The sequence below is a fragment of the Lytechinus pictus genome, chromosome 15 (assembly GCF_037042905.1).
Source record: "Lytechinus pictus isolate F3 Inbred chromosome 15, Lp3.0, whole genome shotgun sequence".
NCBI lineage: Eukaryota > Metazoa > Echinodermata > Echinoidea > Temnopleuroida > Toxopneustidae > Lytechinus > Lytechinus pictus.
In genome coordinates this window covers 4,584,661-4,599,640 of record NC_087259.1, presented here as the reverse complement: position 1 = coordinate 4,599,640, position 14,980 = coordinate 4,584,661, and the positions used below count along the sequence as shown (strand labels likewise).

Sequence of the window (14,980 nt, the reverse complement as noted above, 5' to 3'; positions counted from 1 at the left end):
ATTTTTCTTAAATTTTTCTGTTAAAAAAGTGGGAACAATGTTTTTTTTAAAACATGTGAAATGCTCCAAAATAAGGGTCAGATTGCACCAGAGAGCATCTAGAAACCCAGAGCTGGACCCCGGCCGCAAGCATGCGCACATAATTTGGTGTCGGTTGCAAATCCTCCCTAATTCTGATTTCCAAAAGTTGGCATCTCTGCATTAGTGATCTCCATATACAGTTGCTCATCACTTTCTTACGATTCATTCAAAATTCCTCAATTTTTCATTGATCCGTTTCTTTGATTTTGCATCAAACATGTGTCAAATAATATGTATATTTCTTTTAAATTGCCCAAAAGTTACACTGGCGAACTATGAACATGATGTGGTAGTATTCTCATAGCGGCGGTTAAGTTTTTGCTAGGTTATTTTAGACTTTCATGGAGTGCTAGTTGCGCTCTCATTTACCACATACATATTATTTGAAACCTGCGGCAAAAAGTTGTCAAGAAATAATCTTTGTAAAATTAGACTAGAATAATAAACAGTGAATTTCAATTCTTAGTGAATTTCAATTCTTAGTGAATTTCAATTCTTACTGAATCGTAAGAAATATACAGTGAATTTCAAATGAGCAATAATATACAGTGAGATTTCAATTAATCATTTAGTACATGCCTTTGTTATGAACAATTTTAGCATTTATTTATCAGGGGGTTTTGGGGGTCTAACCATCCTGAAAAAAGATGAAAATCCATATTTTATTGTTCGAAATAGACATGAAATATTCAGAATATTTGCTTTGCCCAATTGATCGTGGGCCCAGCAGCCGCTGTGCAGTGCCAGATTGACGAGGCTCTATCCCTTTAATCGTTGAACGCCAAACAGGGTAGCAGCAACTCCCATCTTTTAACTTCTTTTGGTCTGACGCGGATGGGGTATGAACCCCGACCTCCCGGTTGTGAGACGGACGCTCTACCAACTGAGCCAACAAACCGGTGTTGACTTTCTACTCAAGTTGTTTATAGCAGACAATGCTGCAGAGGCTTGTCCAGAAATAAACCTTTACCAATACCTGATTTCCATTCCATATTTTAAATAAGTCTATCCTGACCCTGAATTTTTCAGTTATGATTGTTTGAAATTTCATTGACCGAACATGATAGGATTTGACCTTTGATCTAATGAAGAATTGATGGAGAGATGAGGAAATAAATGAAATAAACCAAAATATACTAACCTCAACATTGCTAAGATCTTTCTCCTTTCCTTTCAGATCCTCTCTCAGATTGGCAATTTCACTCAGGTATTCAGACTAAAAGATAAATAAATATTTGGGGTTTTTTATCACAAGGAAAACAGACAAAAACAGACCAAACTGAAAAAGTCAAATATACTTTTATAATAAAAATGTGTTATCAAACAAACAAACACAGAAGAGAGCCATACAGAGAGATTCATAGAAAATATTGATGCATTTCTTATGGTTTCATGTATTGGCTTAAAGTGATAACAAAACATATCCAGTTAATGCTTTTTGCCAATCATACTATATAAAGACACATCATATCGGTGAAAAGGCAAAGTTTTCACAAGCGCAAGAGAAAGTGGTCTTGTTAACACAAGGGAGTTATTTGTTGTAGTTGTATTAGTTTTTAAATGTTTAATCTACATGCTTTATAGCAATTGTGAATTTATTCTAATTACCATTATTTCATCGTGTTTTAAGAGTTTTATCAGGAATAATTGTACCAATTAATTATATGCATTCTTCTGTTATTTATTCATCTTTATCAATAACTTACTGTGCAAATTTTACGTATGTGATTAATTTTAATTGTGTCAGTATTTTTTTAACCATGTATGTTGCAATACCCCGTAAAGCATGTGCAATTCAGTTTTTTACGGCAATACTAGTCTATTAAATAAACCATTAAATGAAATGAAATTTGCGACGATTCTTCGTCTTCTTCAGGAGTAAATGACAATGATAAGACCAATTATGATCAGAAGGCGCATCCTCTGACTGACATTGCTATGAAAACTGGCTGAAGATACGGACCCTTCAAATAAATAAACATATGATTGGCAAAAAACATTAACTAGATTTGCTTTGTTTTGTATATATATATATATATATATATATATAGACATAGAGAGAGAGAGAGCCAACAAAATATGTATATATAAAAGAAAGGGAAATTGAATAGAACAATATGAAAACACAAAGAGCCATATTACATTGATCACTGAAATATGTACAAACATCATGTCTATTTCAAGCATCGAATTCAAAATTTGTTGATCTGTTATGACCCTTGACCTTAATTTTGTGTTTTGAAATGTACGTCAAATGACCAGGAATACTTGATCACTATCAATTGATTTCAAACATTGCTTACTAATTTGGTGAAAACACCCCCAAGAGGTATCATTTCAGAGAGAAAGAGAGAGTTGCCTGAAAATTAAAGTCAAACTCGAATTGGGATCGATTTCAAATAAGGTAACTTCAGAAATAGATTGATAGCAAGCTCAATTTGAGTTTAATTCACATCTATCCTGAAGACATGGCTCAGGTTTCACATGAAAACATGGCTCAGGTTTCACAAAAAGACTGTTCTCCTCACCTCCTGATCTTTGATGCACTTATCTTCCCATTTGGTATACTGAAGAAGTTCGTCGTACTCCTCGGATTTCTGCATCAACTGAAATCTTAGATCTCCAATCTCTTCCTTCCTATTGGATTTGAAATGATAGTGAGGGAAGCAAAATCCACAGAAAGATGAGATTCAATGATGGCATTTTTTTCCTTCTTCTAACTTTTTGTTATACTTATTTATTTCTGCATTGGTAAAAATAATCATAAGGTGCTTCCATTTTCATAGCATAAGAATCTTACATGATCCAGTGCTTTAAAATGTTTAAAAGGAAATGATCACTGAATTCTTAAATTGACAACAGGTACTTGATGGAACGTGATATCTTGGAAGTACAGTCAGGCATGATGGTGGAGCCCAAACTGACATAAGGATTAGAATCAACAAGGCTTGGAATGCATTTAAAATGCTCAACAATGTATGGTGGTCACGGCAGTACAGTACAAAGACCAAACTCAAGCTATAACGTCTTACAAAGAGTTGCGATTGATCCGATCAATCGCAACTATGGAAAGCCAGCAAAGTCAACATAAAAAATGTATGTTTGTTCAAAAGATTTTCTAGATATGAATGTATATCCATGAATTCATTGATTTCTTGACAATTTGGTGTGTTCTCCTTTGTTTACTAAGGACATTTTGCAAATTTCCTGTAGAAAAAATTATGGCACTGATGGATTTCCATAGAGTTACGATTGATTGGATCAATCGTAACTCTTTGTAAGAAGGGGCCCAGAGCTGTGTCCTTTCAACTCTTCTTTATGGGGCAGAATGTTGGAGAATGACTATCAATGACATCAACAGGTTGTCAACCTTCCACACAAAAAAACTTGAGGAAAAGATGCAGATTTTGGCCACAAACAATAACAAATAAAGAACTACTTTGGATAGCACATGTCCTGAGAAGAGAGACCGAAAACTTTTCAAAATTAGCCTTGCATTGGACACTAGAAGGAAGAAGAAAGAGAGGGAGACCCAAGACCACCTGGCATCGTACTGTTGAGGAGGAGGTGAAGTCAATTAACATGACCTGGGGGGGGGTGTTGAGAAAGAGGTCCAGGGCCCGTCTTACAAAGAGTTACGATTGATCCAATCAATTGTAACTCTATGTAAAACCATCAGTGTCATAATTTTTTCTACAGGGAATTTGCAAAATGTCCTTTGTAAACAAAGGAGAACACACCAAATTGTCAAGAAATCAATGAATTTATGGATATACATTCATATCTAGAAATTGTTTTGAACAAACATGCATTTTATATGTTGACTTTGCTGGCTTTCCATAGTTGCAATGATGGCCCCCAGAACTGCCAGAAGCGGAGATCCTTCGTTGTTTAAACAGGGTAGATTAGACTTCTTTCCCTAGGTCATAAAGTTGGTATTTTCTAAGGTTTTCGTACAGATCAATCTTTAATTTATCTAAGTCTTAGCTTGAATAAAATAAAAAGAGGTCCTGGTCTTTTTTAATTTAATCATCCATTATTGAAAATGATGACTGTTTCCCATATTAAAATAACGATTAAAGATACAGTTATATTTTATGCAAAAGACGAGGTAAAGTTTGATCGAAATCAAGTATTTGGCCATTATTCAACTGCTCCTTTTTTGTCACATATTTAGTTTTAAGTCATATAAAAGGCGGCAATCCTGTATAGTGCTACATATAATAAACATAGTTTTCTTCTGTTTGACAATTTTTCCACATCATGAATTACGTCCGAGCACCGTGCTATTTTCAAGAATGTGAAACACTGTCACATTCATATTTTATACATGGAAGTTGCTGACTTACACTGCAAGGAGTTCTTCCGACTTCTCGTCTTTAGTCATCATCTCCTCCAGCCTATCCTTGAGGGCGCCATTCTCTTTCGTCAAAATTTCTACAGCATCTTGTATCTCACTGTCGTCATCAGCCTTCACCTACATTGAATAAAAACAATTTAATTGGTAAGAAATAAAATAAAGAAACATTCATGCTTAATCAAACTAAAAGAGGATTCTTATCTTAGTATACCGTTGTAAGAAGATAAAACTATTTTTAAATATAACATATTTGCTTCTAAAGAACACATGACCGACCTCCCAACCGATTCCTATACACCCCCTTCAAACTTTGTATAATTAGTTCGGCATAACGCTATGAATACCAATTTTCAGAATTCTACTTTGCTGCAAACCATGTGGTTAAAGTAAAGTCAAAATTGGCTTCAAATTGCAGTCGATGATCAGAAATGCCGACCTTTCAAAGTAAAAACTAGTAATCCAGAAGCTCAAAAGTAAACTTACTTGTCATCAATACTGAAAACTCTGTTGAATATTCTCATTCTGAAAACGGAATCTTCCATTTTTTTTTAGGCTCAGATTCAAAATCCATGATAAATCCAAGAGAAAAACAACACACGATTGAGTCAGTATTCAAGTAAACACTGCGCATGTGATGATAACAAGAGGACCAATGTGGACAAAGAGACATGATCATGCGTGTAATGAACATTATTGAACACCTTCAGATGAGTTCGCCACTATGAAATGTGTGTATTAAATGTGTAAACATGTATATGTATCTATTCATGCTAAAAAGGGTAATAATTAAGGTAAAATGCATAATGGCATAATTAGACATGAAAATCGCAGTAATTATGACTTTAATAGTTGGCAGCTTTGGGTGATGGTATCATTATGATTTATCTAATTGAATCTGCTTTTATGCCTTGAGAGAGGTTCAAAATAGTTTGGAATTTTGATATCAGTATTCACAGCACTATTCGTGACTTTAATCGTTTGAATTGACAGGTTTGAATGTGAACTTCCCCTTGTTTGTAAACTCCCCCCCATACATGTACCTCCTCTGTCTGACATCCCATTTCCCTGCTGTATTCTACAGGTTCAAAGCTGTAGGCCGTATCCTCCCCAAAGCGGACGCTGGCCCTCCTACGCTTGGTCTTCCGAGAGTAATCGATATCCAGGTCCGGTAAGTCGGCAGCCAGGTCTTGCGGACACACCATAGCTCTGAATTCCTCTGCATTTTCATCGTTGAATTCTGCAAAGACAGGGTATCCAAAAGAACCAATTAGTTGGAGAGTTCACTGTTTAAGAGGACCCTAACGTGGCAAATTTCTGGGGGGGGGGAGGCTTTAAAGCACTCATTTGTAAATCATAACAGTCATTTACTTGTCACAAAGTGGACCCTAACCTTACAACCCCTGCGTTTTCAGGGGTTCTCCTCGTCTTTTCCTTCAATACTTACCGGGATAATTTGTTGTGTTTTCTATCTTTATCGTCACGATACTTAATGATTATACTGACGTTTTGTAATGCCTGAATGTAAAACAACACACCTTTGTAAACACTCTTGTATGTACAGAAAGTAAAGACGAATAAATATCATATCTTATTTTGAAATAAATATACATGTAATTAACATAAAGAAAATTATATCATGATCTGTCAATTAAGAGAGCCCATCGGACAGTATCATGGTCCTACATTCTAAAATGTAAAATTCTGTTTACTTCAGTTTGGTCAGTCTATTACTTATTGCGCTATCTTTCTTTCTACGAGTTACACCGGCGCTAATTAAGCTGCACCTTGTAGGTTCAGTTGGGGAGCTATTTCATATGACAATCTGTTTCATCAATTTATCATTGTCAACTATTTGAAACATCAGGAAAAAAATCATGTCATCTACAATAGATTACCCGTGTTTCAGAACCCAAGTCAAGCACATAACTGCATTCATTTTCTCTTCTCTGGGATAGGTCTGTTCTTCCCATGACTTCTCAGTTGAGCACCCTTTTTTTTCTTCAAAGAATTGTAACTCAGTCTTTATGAACTGGGCCACGGAAGATTCCAGTTTGATCATTTCAAACTGAAAACTTGGATACAAGACATGACAAATGATTGTGTACCACTCTATTTTACAATCTTCCATTAAATAAAAAAAGGTTTTAGGTTATTATGTTATACCACAAGGTCAGTCACAACATTGCGTAATTGACTTGTTTACTGATGAGTATCGCTAAAACCCTATTGTACACAGCCATACCCAATGAAGCTAAATAAAACAAGCTTACAACTGTGCATAATACAGCACTAGTCACTCATTGAAACAAGACACATCTTAACTATCACAAAAGTGCAAGGTAAAAACTGCACCTTTCTCAGTTTGATTTGTTTCATTTCAAAAAGATCATTTTGCTCAGCACGATTGCTGGTAACATTGAGCCAAATATCGCAAATCCCTCACAGCAGCACTTGAATCAATTGAAAAATTTTGTCAATTGCTAGACTGCATATTCAGCTTGTCTGTCATTCACTTACGAGCGAGACAAGCTGTAGTATGACCATGACCTTAAAAAATTGATGTGTACTGACAGAGGGTTCCCAGCTTTTCAAGAAAACAAAATTCCCTGATTTTTCCCTGATGAAGTTTAAGAATTCCCTGATAATTGTTTAAACCCATTCCCAGTTTTCTAATAATGTAAAACTAATTAGTACCACCATAACCAATCATTCAATGGATGTTGTTTTGATATGCAACAAAATATAAAAGAGTCTGACTGACTACCATGCTTTTGACTTTTGGGCTGATCAAAATTCCCTGATTTTCTCCTCATTTGAGGCATTTTTCCCTGATTTGAGGTATTTTTCATCAAATTCCCTGATTTTTCCGACTGGAAAAAAGTAAAATAATTTTCCCTGATTTCCCTGGGAACCCTGTGACAACGCAACAGTAGGTAGCAAATTATGCAAAGGTGTTACCACGATTAATGAACGGCAAGACACAAATACACACGTACATAAGCAAGTAAACAAACACAGATTTTAAAAATAACTTAGAGTAAGTTCCCTTTGTAGAGCATGCATATTGTGACAGCATTCTAAAAAAAAGTTCAACTACTCCATGCAATTAATGCAGGTGACTTGACACATATATATACCGTGTTAACACGCACCGGCTCGCGGTACAGATCTGCAAGCCTGTGCAGACTCAGCTCTCGGATTATCTTGTGTTGCGTTTACACATTGCCCAAACTCGCGGATCAGACTCGGCACACGGGGCAAAAACACAGATCATTGGATAAAATTTACATCATGAAACACACTCTAATTGCCGGTGCAGACTCGGCTTCATGTTCATACGAATAAAAATGGCTGTGTCTGCACCGGCTCGCGGTTCTGATCCTAATATTTTGGCGGAGCAAAATTGCTGTGTCTGCACCGCGAGCCGGTGCAAGTTAATCGCATTTACACGCATTAAAAAAAGGTGAGTCTACACCGGATTTCGGGTTTGCACCGAGAGCTGATGCAGCGTGTAAACACGGTATAAGATGCAAGTCGGGTTGCTCAAAGAGATTATGTTTTAGTTCTATTCCACAATCCAGCAAAATCCTAGATCTATTCATGCAAATCTAATGACTGCCGTAAATGAAAAGGGAAGGGTAAGCTGAGATGAAGAGAAGAGAAGTATTAAAAAAGTATTGTGGGACAATAAAAAAAAAAAACTTTTTGAAGAACACTGACACAAGCTTGTCTGAGCCCCGTCTTACAAAGAGTTATGATTGATCCGATCAATCGCAACTATGGAAAGCCAGCAGCCTCAACATCTAACATACATGTTTGTTCAAAATACTTTCTAGATATGATGTATATTCATACATTCATCTTTCTCTTGAAGATTCAGTGTGATTCTCTTTGTTAACTAAGGAGATTGTACAAATTTCCTAAAGAAAAAATTATGACATTGATGGATTAACATATACTTGAAGTTGATCGGATCAATCATAACTCTATGGAAATTCATCAGTGTTACAATTTTTTTCTACAGAAAATTTGCACAATGTCCTTTGTAAACAAAGAGAAGCACAGTGAATTTTCAAGAAAACAATGAATGCATGAAAATACATCATAGAAAATATTTTGATCAAACATGCATAATAGATGTTGATGCTTGCTGGCCATCCATAGTTGTGATTGATCATATCAATCGCAACTCTTTGTAAAACGGGGCCCTGATGATGTTACAAGATACTGGGAATCAAAGCAGCAAAATCATGCATACATCTTGTATTGGAAGGATTTACTTACCAAACAGATTCATGAAGTTATTGATTGATGGCACATGGAAGATGGATTTTGGATGAGGAAATGAAACATTCATTGTGAGAATGAAAACACAAAATTAATTAACATAATAAATATACTAAACAAACAAGACTGTAATACACTTCATACAGAGAACTAACACAAGGTATTAGCAATATTGTGTCTCGCCTACTTGTAACTTGTAAAAATAACTACTATTGCTAAATAAACTAAATATTGCGATCTCCATTGCCACGCAACAAAATAGTATCAAATAGTATCAAAACCTCATTATGAAATATCTGGCAAAGAATAGAACATCAAATAATATTTGAGAAGGGCCATTGCTACTCCCTTTCAACTTCCCCTTCACCTACTCCACCGCAACAACAAAAAAACAATAATAAAAAATATTGGTGAAGGCTTGAGGAAAATCCATCAAAGGTTAAGAAAGTTATCAGAATTTTAAAGGTCAAGTCCGCCCCAGTTCTTGTTGTCAAATCAGTAGAAAAATGAAATATTGTATAATTCAAACAATAAAAAACAAAAGAAATAGTGAGTGAGGTATGAGGCGCTGAATGTACCATTATTATATAGAACAATTATTTGTTATATAATCATTATTTATTAAATAATAACTATTATTTATATATAATTTACATTTTATTTGTAAATAACTACTATTATATAAAATATCATTTCTAATTATTTATATATAATTCCAAGTAATACTTCATTATTTGTAAATAATAATAGTTCGACATTCCATTATTTATAAATAATGATTATTTGTTTTTCATTATTTATAAATAATGATTATTTGTTTTTCATTATTTATAAATAATGATTATTTGTTTTTCATTATTTATAAATAATGATTATTTGTTTTTCATTATTTATAAATAATGATTATTTGTTTTTCATTATTTATAAATAATGATTATTTGTTTTTCATTATTTACAAATAATGATTATTTGTTTTTCATTATTTATAAATAATGATTATTTGTTTTTCATTATTTATAAATAATTTGTTGAGTTTTCCATTATTTATAAATAATGATTATTTGTTAAATAATGAAAACGTCTACTTCATTATTTATAAATAATTTTTTCGAGTGCACCATTATTCTCATTATTTATAAATAATCATTATTTAATGTTCGAGTTTTCCATTATTTATAAATAAAGATTATTTGTTAAATAATGAAATATCTACTTCATTATTTATAAATAATAATTTTGTTTCAATATCCCATTATTTATAAATAATCATTATTTATAAACAATTTTTACAGTTTGCCATTATATACAAATAATCATTATTTATATACAAATAACCATTATTTATTAAATAATGCCATTATTTATTAAATAATGCCATTATTTATTAAATAATGCCATTATTTATTAAATAATGGAAAACTCGCTATAACATGCAAATGTGGGACCGCCCATGATATGAATATTCATGATGCGATTTCCTTTTTCGTGATTTTTCTTCACAAATTTTTGTCCATTTCCTCTTCATAATGACATTTCTTGAAGCAATTTTCTAGGGATATGGTCTGATTGTAATATTCTTCATTTTCTATATAACTTCGTCTTCGTAGAAATATCAAAAAGTGTAATTTTATACGATTTTTCCTACAGTTCACAATCCCCATAGGCGCGCGTGTACGGTAGGGACAACCGGTGAATCGACGGAGTGCTCTTCATCGAAATACTACGTTGGTTGGTCCCCGGAAGTGGCGGGCGGAATTTAGCCCGAATCCTCGATGGAAGTCGATCAAGTGCATATGAGCTGAGAGAGTGAAATATCAGTGTACTTGTACAGGCCCTTCTACTTTTTATAAATATTTCTTGTTGCTTTTTTTGTTAAGTTAATTTTTCCTGGTGTAGAGATAAGTTTCAGTTCTAATAATGCACTTCAAATACATTTTGGAGTGTCTGTTTGAGGCGTTTGGGGCGATTTCACCCTGGCCCCAAAATGCTCGCAACGACAATACGGGGGCATGATGACCCCTAAATTTTTAAAAACTTATTTTTCTATTGAAAATTATCACAAAATTCACCAAAAGTGTGCACGAAAGCCTTCGTATTTCACTTTTAAAACTCCGAAAAGTGCCCAAATGACAAGCTTGGTCGCTTCGCTGTGTCGCTTTCAACTTGAGAACGTTTACGCGTCTGCTCCCCCCCCCCCCCTCCTCCGAAAGAAATTCTGTATACGGCCATGCTCTAAAGAGCCTGGCACATTGATTTATGTATACTTCATTTTCATTATTTTTATCTCATTATCATCATGGCCTTACGCAGAATTTTTTCCGGGGGGGGGGGGTGGGGGGAGCAGGACGCGCGTAAACTTTCTCATAAAAATCTTGAGAAAGCGAAGCGACCAAGCTTGTCATTTGAGCTTGGTCGCGTCGCTGTCTCGCTTTCAAGATTTTTTTGAGAAACTTTACGCGCGTCCTAGCTGCCCCCCCCCCCCCCCCGGTAAAAATTCTGTGTAAGGCCATGATGATAATGTGATAAAAATAATGAAAATGAAAAGTACATATAAATCAATGTGCCATATGCTCTTTTGAGCATGGCTGTTCACAGAATTTCTTTCGGGGGGTGGGGGCAGACGCGTGTAAACGTTCTCAAGTTGAAAGCGAGACAGCGAAGCGACAAAGCTTGTCATTTGGGCTTGGTCCCGTGGCTGTCTCGCTTTCAAGATTTTTTTGAGAAAGTTTACGCGCGTCATGCTCCGGCCCCGGCCCCCCTGGAAAAAATTCTGCGTAAGGCCATGTTGATAATGAGATAAAAATAATGAAAATGAAAGTATACATAAATCAATGTGCCAGGCTCTTTAGAGCATGGCCGTATACAGAATTTCTTTCGGAGGAGGGGGGGGGGGGAGCAGACGCGTAAACGTTCTCAAGTTGAAAGCGACACAGCGAAGCGACCAAGCTTGTCATTTGGGCACTTTTCGGAGTTTTAAAAGTGAAATACGAAGGCTTTCGTGCACACTTTTGGTGAATTTTGTGATAATTTTCAATAGAAAAATAAGTTTTTAAAAATTTAGGGGTCATCATGCCCCCCGTATTGTCGTTGCGAGCATTTTGGGGCCAGGGTGAAATCGCCCCAAACGCCTCAAACAGACACTCCAAAATGTATTTGAAGTGCATTATTAGAACTGAAACTTATCTCTACACCAGGAAAAATTAACTTAACAAAAAAAGCAACAAGAAATATTTATAAAAAGTAGAAGGGCCTGTACAAGTACACTGATATTTCACTCTCTCAGCTCATATGCACTTGATCGACTTCCATCGAGGATTCGGGCTAAATTCCGCCCGCCACTTCCGGGGACCAACCAACGTAGTATTTCGATGAAGAGCACTCCGTCGATTCACCGGTTGTCCCTACCGTACACGCGCGCCTATGGGGATTGTGAACTGTAGGAAAAATCGTATAAAATTACACTTTTTGATATTTCTACGAAGACGAAGTTATATAGAAAATGAAGAATATTACAATCAGACCATATCCCTAGAAAATTGCTTCAAGAAATGTCATTATGAAGAGGAAATGGACAAAAATTTGTGAAGAAAAATCACGAAAAAGGAAATCGCATCATGAATATTCATATCATGGGCGGTCCCACATTTGCATGTTATAGCGAGTTTTCCATTATTTAATAAATAATGGCATTATTTAATAAATAATGGCATTATTTAATAAATAATGGCATTATTTAATAAATAATGGTTATTTGTATATAAATAATGATTATTTGTATATAATGGCAAACTGTAAAAATTGTTTATAAATAATGATTATTTATAAATAATGGGATATTGAAACAAAATTATTATTTATAAATAATGAAGTAGATATTTCATTATTTAACAAATAATCTTTATTTATAAATAATGGAAAACTCGAACATTAAATAATGATTATTTATAAATAATGAGAATAATGGTGCACTCGAAAAAATTATTTATAAATAATGAAGTAGACGTTTTCATTATTTAACAAATAATCATTATTTATAAATAATGGAAAACTCAACAAATTATTTATAAATAATGAAAAACAAATAATCATTATTTATAAATAATGAAAAACAAATAATCATTATTTGTAAATAATGAAAAACAAATAATCATTATTTATAAATAATGAAAAACAAATAATCATTATTTATAAATAATGAAAAACAAATAATCATTATTTATAAATAATGAAAAACAAATAATCATTATTTATAAATAATGAAAAACAAATAATCATTATTTATAAATAATGAAAAACAAATAATCATTATTTATAAATAATGAAAAACAAATAATCATTATTTATAAATAATGGAATGTCGAACTATTATTATTTACAAATAATGAAGTATTACTTGGAATTATATATAAATAATTAGAAATGATATTTTATATAATAGTAGTTATTTACAAATAAAATGTAAATTATATATAAATAATAGTTATTATTTAATAAATAATGATTATATAACAAATAATTGTTCTATATAATATTGGTACATTCGGCGCCTCATAGTGAGGGACATCATCATCTGTCTCATTTGCATGTCACTAAGTTGTGCATATCACTGTTATTTTTGAAAAACAAGCGAAACTTTACAATGTCATGACTTCATTATTTTACATCTGATTTTGATGAAATTTTCAGCGGTATGCTAATTTGATTTGTCTCTATTTAGTAAAATCAAAATTTTTCTGGGGTGGACTCAATCTTTAAGAATGATTTAAGAGAAAAATGAGGTGATATACTGAGATAATACTTTGTGAGATTTATGCTACTACTGGCTAGCCATAATTAAACCCACAACTTCAAACCAGAGTTTAAATTAAACTCAACTGCAGAATACAGGCCATACAGGCAAAGACAAAAACTGCAGTCTCCGCCTAGATTATAGGCCATGGCACAGGTGATGCTAAACAAGTAATAATCATAACTCCTAAATATGAAATATTATAACTCCTAAATATGAAAAGGATGCACCCCGAACAATCAGGGTTCCCAGCTTTTCAAGAAAACAAAATTCCCTGATGAAGCTTAAAAATTTCCTGATAATTATTTAAACCCATTCCCAGTTTCGCATGTTTTTTAAGTTGTTGCGGTGAATAACATGCATTTTCAATATGAAAACAATAATGTAAAACTAATTAGTACATGTACCACCATAACCAGTCATTCAATGGATGTTGTTTTGATATGCAACAAAATATTACAGAGTCTGACCGACTACTGAATCTCCACTTTTGGGCTGATCAAAATTCCCTGATATTACTCTCATTTGAGGCATTTCTCCCTGATTTTTTATCAAATTCCCTGATTTTTTATCAAATTCCCTGATTTTTCCCTGAATGGAAAAAAAGTAAAATAATTTTCCCTGATTTCCCTGATGGGCTGGGAACCCTGGACTACCATGCTTCAACTTTTGGGCTGATCAGAATTCCTTTTCCCTCATTTGAGGCATTTTCCCCTGATTTGAGGTATTTTTATCAAATTCCCTGACTGGAAAAAAGTTAAATAATTTTCCTTGATGGGCTGGGAGACCTGACAATCCCTTACCATTGCTACTGATGCTGCTCACTGATTCACTAGAAATGGAAGTTCGAGGATCGGTGTCCGATGTATCTGGGAGCGATGACGTGTCGATGCTTGGTGTCTCTGAGACCGGGCTTGCCTGGATTTTCAGCATGGCAGGACGGGAGGGTAGTATAAGGGGCTGCAGCTGCATGCCGGGGCACCAGGTCTCGCGTCGGGGCTGCCCAGGTGAAAGAGAAAATGATTTAAAGATTAAAATGCCATTCGTAGTAACAATTTTAAAACAAGTTAATATTGAATCCAATAAAATGACCAACCAAGTGTCTGTATCAGACCTGCCAACCTCTGGGAATGAAAAATTGTATTCTGTGATTAAAAAACTGTATTTTTCCCCCCCCAAAAAAATGTATTTCATAATCAAAGGCATGGTGCGCATGCTCATCGCAGTGCTCAAGCTGCATGCAAGCTAAAATGCGGACTGCTCTTGCAGATGAAAAAAAAAACATTGAAACATGTGTATATCTCACCCTGGTTTTAATAAAATGATTGAAAAAAAAAGTTACCTGAAATTACATTGATCCAATAACCATACTTGCGTAAGTTTTATGAAATAGGGACATATAAAGATGATTTTTCTCAATAAATTACGAATTTGTACAAAAAACGTACTGTCGTATTTTGGTT

General features: G+C 34.1%; 1 protein-coding gene across 5 annotated transcripts in view; it reads right to left on the bottom strand.

Moving 5' to 3' along the window:
- Window positions 1-14,980, bottom strand: part of LOC129277676 (uncharacterized) — a 63,003-nt gene that overhangs the window by 30,515 nt on the left and 17,508 nt on the right. For 4 of the 5 annotated variants that reach the window (XM_064110716.1, XM_064110718.1, XM_064110720.1 and 1 more), the window contains exons 11-15: window positions 14,321-14,516; window positions 5,482-5,678; window positions 4,431-4,558; window positions 2,610-2,718; window positions 1,223-1,297 (exon numbers count right to left, since the gene is read on the bottom strand). In XM_064110716.1, coding sequence (XP_063966786.1) covers window positions 1,223-1,297; window positions 2,610-2,718; window positions 4,431-4,558; window positions 5,482-5,678; window positions 14,321-14,516 — 705 coding nt within the window. The remainder of the gene's footprint in view (window positions 1-1,222; window positions 1,298-2,609; window positions 2,719-4,430; window positions 4,559-5,481; window positions 5,679-14,320; window positions 14,517-14,980) is intronic. The other variant, XM_064110717.1, reaches the window with a different exon arrangement.